This window comes from Prunus persica, chromosome G5, assembly GCF_000346465.2.
Source record: "Prunus persica cultivar Lovell chromosome G5, Prunus_persica_NCBIv2, whole genome shotgun sequence".
NCBI lineage: Eukaryota > Viridiplantae > Streptophyta > Magnoliopsida > Rosales > Rosaceae > Prunus > Prunus persica.
In genome coordinates, this window is record NC_034013.1 from 3,754,368 (window position 1) to 3,766,381 (window position 12,014).

The window sequence follows — 12,014 nt, forward strand, 5'->3', positions numbered from 1 at the left end:
AGTTGCGAAATGTATTAAACAATTGTTCGAATTTGCCATGGGGGTGAGATATGATGAGTTAGAATTTGCATTAGAACTTTGGAATCGCTTTCAATTTCCTATAGCCTGAGAGATAAACATACAGAATTCCCAGTGCACGCATGATATATGAATTTAATATATTCTCTTTTACTTTCAATTAATCAATCAAATTTACTTTTGTGTATTATTGTCAATTTTGAAATGCAATCTCAGTTTTTATATATATCAAGCGTAAATTCCTCATTAAAAAAAAGGGTAAATTGTAGTATTAATATATATTTTTTGGTTATTTAGATACATGTGTGTGTGTCCATGTTATACACAATTCCATCCCTAGATCAAAACAAAAACATGAATCTTGTAGTGCAAGTTTTTTTCCAGTTTGGCATCGTTTGAGACTGCTTCTCTAGAAAGCACTTATATTCATAAGCGCTTTTCATAAAAGCGGTTTTATTATAAAGATGTTGAAATTTTCATAAGAAATCCAAGTGCTTATTGGAAGAGAACTTGGGAGTGCTTCCTCCAGAAAGCACTTTCACGACCTACAAGCACTTCTAATATTTTCTGCCAAATGCTGTCAAAAGTGCTTTTGATTGTTAGAAAACACTTTTAGCCCTCTCAAAAGCACTCCCAACACATGCTATCATTCTATTTTCACTATCTTGTTTATGTGACATGTTTAATTTAATAGATGTGCATGTGCCAGACCTAACCTAATCATCTTAATTGATCCGATACCACATGTAAGATTACTTCCAACCAATATGTCAACAATACTAGAGACAAAGTATGTGTGAAAACAAATAAATTACGTGTTATCAGTGACGGATCCATAATTCTTACCACCCAATGAATCAGCGTGTAAAAATTCTCCAAAACTTTTCTAGACAACAATTATCATAACCTTTCAGTACTATAATAAAATATACATAAAAAAATTATAACCAAGTTTTCGAACAAAAAAAACAGAATAGTTAAAGCAAAATAATCCATCCTGAAACTGTTTTTAAGTTTTCTCCCATTATTTTCATATCTTTTCTAGTGCTTGTACATGTAAGCTTGAATTGATAGAGAAGTAGGAATAAGGTCGGGGGTATATAGAAGTTAGTTTTATTTTGTTCTGACTGAGAGCCAAAGTACGTTTCCGGCATTTCATCGAACAGCTTACGTGCGTCCATCCGTAGATTATAAGGACGTGAGTTGAAGAATTGTGGAAGGGTAATTTCAAGACTAAAGTAAAACCTGTCAGTCAGACCACTATCTCCGGCGAACAGAAAAATCCTCCGTTCTCCATGGATTCTCTCCCCAACTCCTTCAATCCAAACAAACGTCTCAAAGAAGAGTTACTATTCTCTATCTAAATTCCTCTGCTTAACTAGAATTTTTTGATTCATTTTTTAATTATCTTATTCTGAATTTTAAAACTTTTGCAGGTTTGTGAGCAATTTGACTGGATCGTCGATGATGGAGATTGCCGCGCTTACCACAATAATCCCTGTAAATTAACCTAATTGCGGATTTTCATTTCTCAAGTTTAGAACGAAAGGGTTATGTTTTTGTGTGTGTGTGTGTATGTTTTTGTAAATTCTGAAGCCATTTTCCTGGTTGCCTTGCGCTTTTTTCAGATTCTGATTATACTGCGGCACTCAGTTGGCTCCAATCCTGTTGTTGGTAAGCCACAAGGACTTCTATTACCATTCAAATTTTTCTTTATGTTCTTTTTTCTCAAGTTACTAAAAGTTGATCCTTATAATTATTTGGGGGTAATGAACAAAAAATGGGTTCTGTAAATTTGTTGTTGTTCTTCTGATGTGTGTTTGTGTTAATGATAAAGATTAGGCACCAAGGGTTTTGTGCTGTGTGATAGAACATTTATGAGAAATAAGTAAAATATCGTCTTGCAGTAGCATTGTTGACTTATCCCTTGAAATTCAAGCCTAGTTGGCTGACTGATTGTGCATGTAGGTAAAATTATTCTCTAGCTGTTAGATTATATGTAGATAGCTTAGATGCATTCTCATTTGTCACATCTTAGTCGTCCATGTTGGTGCCAAGAGTTGCCTTAACTATCACCAAAAAATCGTCATGGATTACAACATTTTAAACTTCCCATTCACATGCCATGTTCGTGACCACATGCTAATCTTCCAAACCAGGCGCAATCCTCATGACCATGGGCACCTAGAAACAAATCGGAGGCAAGATTGTCTAAGGTGTCATTGTGACACTGGCCAAGTAGTTTGCAACGATCAAGTTAAGGTGCAATCCAAAATCAATTTTGGACAGATTTTGTAGGGTTTTGGCTTTTGGAGAAGTTTTGCAATGATTAAGCTAAGGTGTCGTCTGTGTGATGCAAACATATTATCTGATGATAGCATAGTACTCTTAAAGTTATGTTTCATATTTTCTAACATCATCTTCCTCTGTTTTGGTAATACCAAATGAAGTCATGCGTCTATATCGTATCTATTCACAGTACCATAAGCTTCTGGTCTCCAAGCTTGTTTGATATGTGATGCAGCTAATACGTTTTTTTTTCTTCTAATATTAATTTTTGTCCTGTGATTCTTTCACCATAGATGTCACATTGAAGAAAAATGATGATGCGGTAGTCGGTTCTAAGGGCAGACCAGCTTACATGTCTACAATGGCTTTCGATTTTCTTCTCATTGTGCTTCCAATCATCTTAGTTTACACTGTAAGTGTTTTTAACTTGAGTAATTATGAAAACTTCTGAAGGATCCAAGCATATTGTGTTTGACCAGTTTTATGTTAGCTTTTGAGTAATCTTTGGATTGCGGCTTGCAATCGTTTTTCTCCCACCATCTTTTTAAGAATCTGACAGTAGTGCCCTTGTTCATGAACAGTCAAAGTTTCTCAAAGTCATAGTGTCTAACTGTAGAATCTATATAGTTGGGCCTCCTGGTGTGGTTACATTATTTATTATGCATAAATGACATATACCTATTATATTCACAATGATCATAACTCACAACAGGTTTTAGCAGAGTGGATGTATATCTGGGCAACTTTGTTGACATTGTTACTGCTTATCAGAATTGCAGCCAACAGGTAAAATATATTAGATCACAATTTTGTTAAAAAGAAATTATTGGATCTTTATGGTTTACTTTTGCATGATGAAGTCATTCATGGAATGTTCACAATGCTTAAAGATATTTGTATGAGCAGAGAAGCATATATATGGCTTGGATATTGATACACTGTCGTATGCACTTCAATACAGGTTTGGTTCTTATTCTAATTTGAAGGAAGATCCCTATTCTGTACGAAAAAATATATCGTCTTACAGGGTCGCTACGGTATGCAGTCTCACTTAGGTCTGCTTAGGTTATTTTTTATTAAAAAAACTTTCCTGTAACTTTTACTATTTTCTCATGTGAACAAAGTAATTGCTGCAGATGATCATTACATGCTTGTGTATCTTGGCTGTTGACTTCAGAATTTTCCCTAGAAGATATGCCAAGACCGAGACTTATGGTACTGGCTGGGTAAGAATTTTGCAACCAGTATGCAACAAAATTATAGTCTTGTTAAGTTTATTGTAAATTTTTGTTCTATATGATTACTTTTGATTGAGTTTGACTAGATTTTGTTTATTTTCATTAGAGTGTTACCTGTACTGCACGACTCTTCAAAATGATATGTCAATAACGTATGTTTAATTTCTGTTCCATTACCAGCATTTTCTTCCAGGTTATCATCAATTGCTGATTAGTTTTAAATGTCTGAATTTTATTTGATAACATAACCTCATGAATATTTCTTTCATTCTTTATCAATTTAGCCAATGTTTAATAGCAGACTTAAGGAGGCAATCATATTAAGTTACTTAGGCTCACTAGTTTACTCAGGCTCACTAGTGCTCTAGCATTAGTTTCAATTTTTGTTTTGAATGAAGAAATGTAGAATTATTTCGGATCATATTGTTTGTCTCTTTTTTCTTTCTTTGCCTTTCTTTCCTTAATTTTTGTGTACTTTAGATATTCTCTTTGCCTTGAGACCTGTGCTACATGTGTCAAAACATACATATCTCTACTGAATGAGTGTTCATTGAGAAAAAAAAATCAAGAAAGAAGAGAGGAGACCTCAATTGAAACATTTTCCATACATGATTATGTCAGATGGATCTTGGGGTTGGCTCATTTGTCGTAGCAAATTCATTAGTTTCACGGCAAGCACGAAATATATCATCCAGGTGAGTCATTTTATGATTCTCTTAGTTTGGGCATATAACATCTTGATTCTCTCTCTCTCCCTCGCTCTCTCGCTATATATGTATTTATAATAAATTAATATGTAACTTCAAGTGAAACTGTTTATTTGTTGTAAGATATTATTTTCTCGATGTGCGTATCCCTTTTGAAAAGACAGACAAATACCTATAAGCAAAAAGTTCAGAGAATAACGGGATTTTAAATGATGGACATATATGGAAGTTTGAGCTTTCCTTCAAACCTAGCAGCACACTTATGGAAAAAAAAAAGTTACCCAGACTAGTCCCTTAATGCTCCCAAGTAATCCTCAGGTTATGATTAGTAAATGTTTTCATGTTTAACTCTCGAATGCTTATTTTTCCTTTAGTTTTTTGTTTTCAGTCTGCATGATCGGATTTTGTATGGTATGACCAAATGGAATGCAGTTTCCTCCTATGGTAGTGTGAATATATTATGATGTAGTGACGTGTTTTCTTAAAAATATTTTTTTTATGCTTTTTAAGGAAATGGAAGACTGCAATTCAATCTTCTAGTCCACTGATCATCCTTGGGTTTGCCCGTCTTCTCTCTACCAGAGGTGTGGACTATCAGGTAGGTTTTATGATGTTACTTTGCCCCTCTGTTTAATAGATACTTATTGAATCAAATTGGGATTGCAATCAAGAAATTTTGAATTTCTACATGTAATTATGGGTTTGAGATATTTAGTCATATACCCAATCTTAGCATTAAAACTATAAATAAACCTTACACTATTTAATTTCTATAAACAAACCCCAAAAAAACCCAAAAAATGACAACTGGCCATATTAAATTTAATTTTGATTACTAAATTACTTTGATGCCCTATTGAGTGTTTTGGGCTTTTTTATGAGATTTTTGGGTTGGGTTTGTTTTAAGAAATCAATGGCAGTTTTGTAATTTAAAAGAAGTTAAAAGCCTTTTTGCTATGTTGGGGGTGTATTCGATTAAGATTTTAATAGATTGTAATTACAAGATTATAATGTAATGGATTTCAGCCGGATTTGTAATTACAAGATTTTAATAGATTGAAATTACATGATTTTACTTATGATTTTAATAGATTGCAATTTTCACTTAGGATTTTTTTGTATTCTCCAAAATAAATTTTCCCAGTGTAGATTGGATTCGGGTTAGCCATGTTCGCCTAAGCCCATGACCACTCCCAGTTTTTGACAAGACTTGGACCAAAAATTGTGGGGTAAAAAAAAAACTCTTTTTTAGCTGCTTGTGGCATAATCTCATATTTGGTTTGCTTGTAGTTTTTTGGGCAACTGATACTTTCGGACCTGTACTCCTCCTTTATACTTCACCTTCATATTTTCTCATATTTTTCCTTTTTCTCTATTATTTTCTTTCCTTTTTCCTTCTCTTCTTCTTCCATCATATGTGTTTTTTTTTCTTATTTGGCTTTGGTCAAGTATCGACTTACCCTTCAATGGAGGTAATGTGTCAAGTATTGACTTACCCTTCAATGGAGGTAATGTGTTATAAATATAGTGGCTGATTCTTCTTTCAATATTGTCATCTCTGCTAACTCTCTGGCTCTCTCTCCTCCCTTGGCTTTCTTCTCCATCCATCAATTTCTCTATGGCCTCCTTCACCCTTTCCTTTCTCACCACCACCATAATCTTCTCATCCTCTACCCACTTCACTTGAAATTCCACACCAAACTCTCATTGCAATAACTTATAGAATCTGTTCAACAAGTTTCTCATTCATAACTTGGAGGTCTGGGCAGCCAGATCCCCGCCTTTGTTGGTCTTTGTCCTTCAAAACGATGACTCTCATGCCCCCCATGGAGTTAAGGTGATTTGACGTGCTTCCAGTCTGAAGACATACATTTGTTTTTTATGCCTAGTCTGGTCATTTTTTCAGTTATCTGCTCTGGTGTGTTGGTGGTTCTTTTTATTGGTTCTTACTGGGGGCAGTGCGTGGGTTATAAGAATCAGGCATGTAAGGGTGAGATTTGGTATTTATATTACCCACTTAAAAGTCTCACACAATACACCAGTTAATGAAATACTTTAAAATCGATAAGTTTTTGAATACCACGGTACTTTTATTGACTACTTAAAAATTCTAATTGAATACCAACGTACTTTTATTGATTACTTAAAAATCCTAATTGAATACCACCAGACTTTAAGCTTCAAAATAATCTATTAAAATCTCAATTGAATACACCCCCCTAAATGGGCTTTGGGTGTGTTTCTAAAGTCCATTTCATATAGGGTTTTTTTTATAATTTGAGCTCCTATATTGGGTATAATAGTGAATCTCCCTAATGAGAATTTCCTAGGAAGTTTAGTAAATGGAAGACGGAAGTGTGTTCCTGTGAGAATTGAAACAGCCCCTTTTTCTTTCCCTAACAAGAGAATGAGCTTCAAAACCTCAACCTGGACCAGAATCCAGCTCAGTGAGGTCAGGCTTTTGAAGCTATCAGGGACTATCAGGTCAATTTGGTATTCGGATTGTGGTCGTGCCTAACGTTCAATTTGAGCCAATTTTAGAATGTAGGGTGACCACTCCATTGAGCTTCTGTTGTTATGAGTCCTTCCATTTAGACACAATCAATCATGACAAATAACTTTCCAGCACTTTTATGTGTTCAATAAGCTGTGCTGTGCTGATTTAAACTCTTCATGATGCTTGTCCTAAACTCTTCTGCTTTTTCATGTTATATTTACACCTTGTAGGTTCATGTAGCTGAATACGGAGTACACTGGAATTTCTTTTTCACACTTGCTGCAATATCAATTCTTACGTGCATAATTAACGTTCCCGCACAGTATTCTGGCATTCTTGGCTCACTAATTCTAGTAGGTACTATCTAACTGAGAAATATTTTTTTAGGTATACCTTTTATTACTTTTATTCTTCTAGTAGATGCAAGACTATTTTATAGCCTACTGGGGTTTTCTATCCTCCAGGTTACCAAGTTTGCTTGACACATGGGTTAAACTTGTATCTGCTTTCTAATGAAAGGGGAACTGATATAATCAGCCAAAACAAGGAGGGTTTTTTTAGCATATTTGGTAAGTGCTTAAGTTTGCAGATTTGTTATGCTTTATTGATATTCTATGTAGTTTGGACTCTAAAATCAAGTTAAAAGAACAGGTTTTTCTTACCTCAAAAATGAAAAAGGAAGAAGAAGTGGGATTCATGTATTCAATCAGTCATAAATCATCTCATGACTGTTTTTCTTGATGAAATAGTACATTCTTTGCCCTGAACATAAACTGCCATAGGTTGGATGCTGTGAGGGATAGTGTAATATTAGCTTTCCTTTTCATAATGCTGTATTATACCAAGTAATGGTAGAAAAGAAAACATCAAAATTTTCCATTTAAAATGTACTGTTTCTTGGAGAAGCAGCTGAGTGGGTGTTGATGGCTCAAATGAAGTTGTAGTATGATAACCAAATTGAATGCTGCACCCAGATTACTTTTTAGGAAGAGCAAACTCTTAAGTCATAATCTCTGCATAACTTATACAATACAATCATGATATTTCTCTATGCTCATATATCGTCAGATATACTGTAAATTTTGCAAAACAAGGAAAAACAATCTAGATTCAGTCTTTAAAAAAAAAAAGGTGTGGCAGTTTAACTGTGCAATTACCATCTTCATGGTTAAGTCGGGCTTGTAATCAATGGAATTTGGTGCTAGGATCTATGACTAGTAGTTTTAGCGTTCAACTCGCTGCTTTCACATTTTCTCATTATTATGAAAAGGTGAAGGATATAAACAATGATAGAAAGATGAGATTGGCTTGTTTTATTAGTTATTTAGCCTGAGGTCTTTTATCTTTTAAATTAAATGAAGGTTCGAAGCTACAATACAAAATGAAAGTATGTTGAATTGTTTTATTTTATTGTAAAAACTACCAAAATCATATTTTATAATAGTGGGATAATAGTATCATTCATAATGATACGTGAATCCCTTTAAATATGAAAAGTTCAAAATTCATCATTTGATAATTGAAAAATTGTAATAGAATTCTGAATTTTGTTTTCTGAATGTTCTTAGTCACTACAATTACCTACCATTATCCTTATGATCATCACCATCACCACCGAGCTCACTCACTCTAATCTTGATATTTACTAGAGTTTTCCGTAACTCAGACAACGACGTTAAATGGGTTCCATAACTAAACTTTGGTTGTGATGCAATTAGGTTGCATTTAGTTCATGATTTAATTCATTGGATGACCTAATTGTGGGTATTTTGGGGTCAATGAACATCTCTGATATATCTGGAGAGAATGTCATGTTCTGCTATGCATTGGAAGAACAATTCCGGTTAACATGTTAATACCTTTATTTTTAGTGATAATGGATTTGGTTAATCATATGTATAGGAGGTGAACTGCTGAATACTGGACATGAACACTACAAAAACCAATTAGGATAAAACTGATGAAAGACAGTATGAAAATCCGAAAAGTTGAGAACTGAAATGATATGGAAGTAAATTTAAACGATCACATAACACTGAGAGGAGGCTGAATTATAATCATTCAAGCATGTCTTTTTGGGTTTTGCTTCTTATTGCTTTTGCTATTCCTTTTGTAAAGTATTTGATTGTTTTCATTCCCAGGATATTGGGGTTTGTACCTTGTTGGTGTCCAGTTAGGAAACTTTCTTTTCTTCAATAACCATTCCTCTGCAACAATGAGGAGCACTAACTGGGCAAAGATTAGAGTCTGGATGCTTTCACTTCTGTTTTGGTATTTCTCTTCTCCAAGTTGCTTTTTCAAATTTATTCTCCCTCTCCCTTCTTTGTTCTGGTAGCAAGGTTATTGCTTAAGGTGTTAATGTTTCAGGTTATTAACTGTGATTATAGACCGCCACGTCGAGAGAGTTTCCCGTAGAACGGTATGTACTTTTGTCTTCTTTTCCTTAATTTAAGTACGTGTTTGAATATTAGTTTTGAGGAAACTAAAGTATGTATACATTGTGCAGTGCAACCTGGGCTATGTTACACTGGTATTGGCAGTAAATTTACAGGTTAGTCCCATTTCCTGTGATTTGAATTTATAAAATTTAAATGGCATATCCATTTCGGAAGATTTTAGTTTCATATATTATTTATTCATTTTGGATGGTAACTTGTATAGGGAACAAAGTTGTATTGGCTTATCTTTTTAATTTTTTTTTCCAAGTTGCACTCTGTCAATTGTCCAACTATTGCTGACTTAAGTGTACATCCCATTTCTGACCAACTGCTCTTTGAAACTGGTTTGTACATTTTTTTTAACTCTTCAAATCGTCACTCATTTTCAGGTGCTGGCAATACTACTGCTCTCCGATTTTCTTCCTGGAAGCAAAACTTCAGTACTGGAAGAAGCATATGACCGCAATTTGCTGGGGACATTTCTTCTGGTATAATTTTTTTTTCCCTTCTTGTGGTAACCAACAAAATTTTGTTTTGTTTTTATCAACATTTGGCAGCTGCTCGTCGATCACACTTGAAATAATCTTAATCTTCTGTTTCTTACAGGCAAACTTGCTCACAGGTTTGGTGAACTTGTTTGTGGATACCCTGTTTGCATCATCAGTCAAAGCCCTTTTTATTTTGATTGCCTATGCGTTTTCCCTATCCTTCCTCATTGGATTGCTAGATTTTTGCGGTATCAGACTGAAATTTTGGTAGGGGGACAATCTGTGTGACAATCTAATTAGTCAAGGACAGGAACTAAATGAAAATTCCTACAACATACTTTTAAATCCACGCATGATTACCAAGTTTTTTCCCCTAATCCACGCTTAATAACCATTTTTTTTTTGGGGCAAGGGTGGGGATTTACAAAAAAGAAGGAAAAGGTCATTTAGGCCATTGTAGTTTGTCGAATTTTCGACTTTGGTCTGTGTGGTTTCAATTTTGGCGGTTTGACCTATGTAGTTTGATATTCATCATAATGCAAGGATACGTTTGGATTAGATGTAAATTCAAATGTCTTAGAATTGCGATGGATATCAAATTATGAAGGTCAAATCGTCAGAATCAAAAGAACATAGACCGAAGTGAAAAATTTGGCAAACTACAAGCACCAAAAATTACTTTCCATCATAAAAAATCAATCAATTGAGGGTTTGCGCAAGTATAATTCGAGTGTGCATAATGCAGAATAGAAGTATGGAGCTAATGGCCAAACATAATGGCGCCGAGTCCTGATGATGGCATGCCAAGGATTAGGCACAACATCTGGGCCATGCACATGAAAGTGCATTTGCCATTGGTTGTCAGTTTCTCAGCAAATACAACGACAACTCATGCAACGATTTGTGCATTCGAAACGTAGATGTAACCTTCAATTTCCAGTAGTACAGAAACACTACAGTAGTCTTTCCAAAAAAAAAAAAACCCTACAGTAGAAGAGAAAGATACTTGACACAATGCCCAAAATAACCTGTATGTGGGGCAAAAAAATTAGGGTTTATGGAGAAAAATTTGTACGCAATAGGAATGCCACTGTTTGATATCCCTAATCAATTATATTTCGTCACGTGTGATAAGAATTTCAAGTGATAAGATAGAAATAGAAAAATAGTGATATCCTCGGGACATGTAAGTCCTTTTTTTTTTGGTCAAACATGTAAGTCCTCTAGATTATGGTTAATCACATGTAAGTCCTCTAGATTATGGTTAATCACAGCAAAGATGTACTTCTCCTAGAGAAGGTCACATGGATTAACATGCAGAGAAGAGGATCTGACAGTTTGGACCATCCTCCCTCCATATGTCCTCGTCACTAGATAAGGCAACAGGTTTCAGATCTTTCTCTTTGTTTTTGTTTATGTAATTATTAATTAATTTATTAATTTATAAAGCCATTTGAATATTGCAATCTCTTTTTATTTCTGACATGCAAGGGGCATTATTGGCTTATAAAGAGTATAAATAGAGCAAATTTAGTGTACAGTTTTCCATAATGTTATCAGAAAAAATTCTGCTGACAGTCAAACCACATCATTATGCTGATATGCTATGATTATTGAAATGTTTTTCCCTCACTACTTTAACTCAAGATCTATGTTTATCACCCTTTTTAATATTTGACACATATCTATAGACATAACTCTAGTTAATTTTTTACTTTGATTTACGTAACCATGATTATGCTTATAAACACATGTCAAATGTTAAAAATGGTGATGAATGAGCATACAACTTGGATTAAAGTGGTGAGCTAAAATGATCCCATGATTATTTACTTAAAAAAAAGAATATCTACTATGGTAACAGAAAAAATAAGCTTGTAAATGGATTTTTATTAGTGGTTGGATTAGATCTACTCATTATGATGAATTTTTTATTTTTTAACTTTTTGGGTAAAGCCCTAATGCTTGAGAAAGTACAAATTAAGCTGCACAGGCAGAGGGACAAGTCTTTTTCACTCTGTTTCTGAATGTAACTTGCAAATAATGGATCCTTTTATACCAATTATTGATACCTATACTATGTATGATAATACAGCCTTTTTTCTTTTCTGGATGGATAGGGGAATACTAGTTAGCTAGTTGTATGGTATTAAGCCTTGCTATTGCTTGATATAATTGGCCTAATATTGTTAAGCATCAAAGCATTAGCAATAGAAAGAATGAAAAAGGCTCATGATTAGGGTTAATTAATGAGCTTTTGATCCCTTTAATACTTAGGGTTGCTGCTCACATTTTCCTTTCAATATGTCAATATCACCAACAGGGTTGACAATTGACGT

At 34.2% G+C, this 12,014-nt stretch overlaps 1 protein-coding gene across 2 annotated transcripts; it reads left to right on the forward strand.

Annotated features, from left to right (window-relative positions):
- Positions 1,061 to 10,052, forward strand: LOC18776264 (uncharacterized protein At4g17910). 2 transcript variants are annotated; one of them, XM_020564366.1, is made up of 16 exons: positions 1,061 to 1,363; positions 1,455 to 1,518; positions 1,647 to 1,692; positions 2,601 to 2,719; positions 3,020 to 3,093; positions 3,269 to 3,344; positions 3,444 to 3,533; positions 4,167 to 4,240; positions 4,763 to 4,850; positions 6,980 to 7,106; positions 7,214 to 7,318; positions 8,891 to 9,020; positions 9,117 to 9,168; positions 9,256 to 9,300; positions 9,577 to 9,675; positions 9,794 to 10,052. In XM_020564366.1, the coding sequence occupies exons 1-16, from the start codon at positions 1,314 to 1,316 to the stop codon at positions 9,944 to 9,946; spliced, it is 1,392 nt and encodes a 463-aa protein (XP_020419955.1). In that variant the 5' UTR covers positions 1,061 to 1,313; the 3' UTR covers positions 9,947 to 10,052. The 2 variants fall into 2 exon arrangements, with proteins under 2 accessions (XP_020419955.1, XP_007209537.2); XM_007209475.2 differs by having other exon boundaries at positions 1,070 to 1,363; positions 6,980 to 7,102; positions 7,189 to 7,318.

Coding starts and splice junctions, on each gene's coding strand:
- LOC18776264 (XM_007209475.2), top strand. CDS start 1,314: ATGGATTCTCTCCCCAACTCCTTCAATCCAAACAAACGTCTCAAAGAA. Junction 9,021..9,116: donor ATGCTTTCACTTCTGTTTTG/GTATTTCTCTTC, acceptor TTAATGTTTCAG/GTTATTAACTGTGATTATAG. Junction 9,676..9,793: donor TGCTGGGGACATTTCTTCTG/GTATAATTTTTT, acceptor TGTTTCTTACAG/GCAAACTTGCTCACAGGTTT.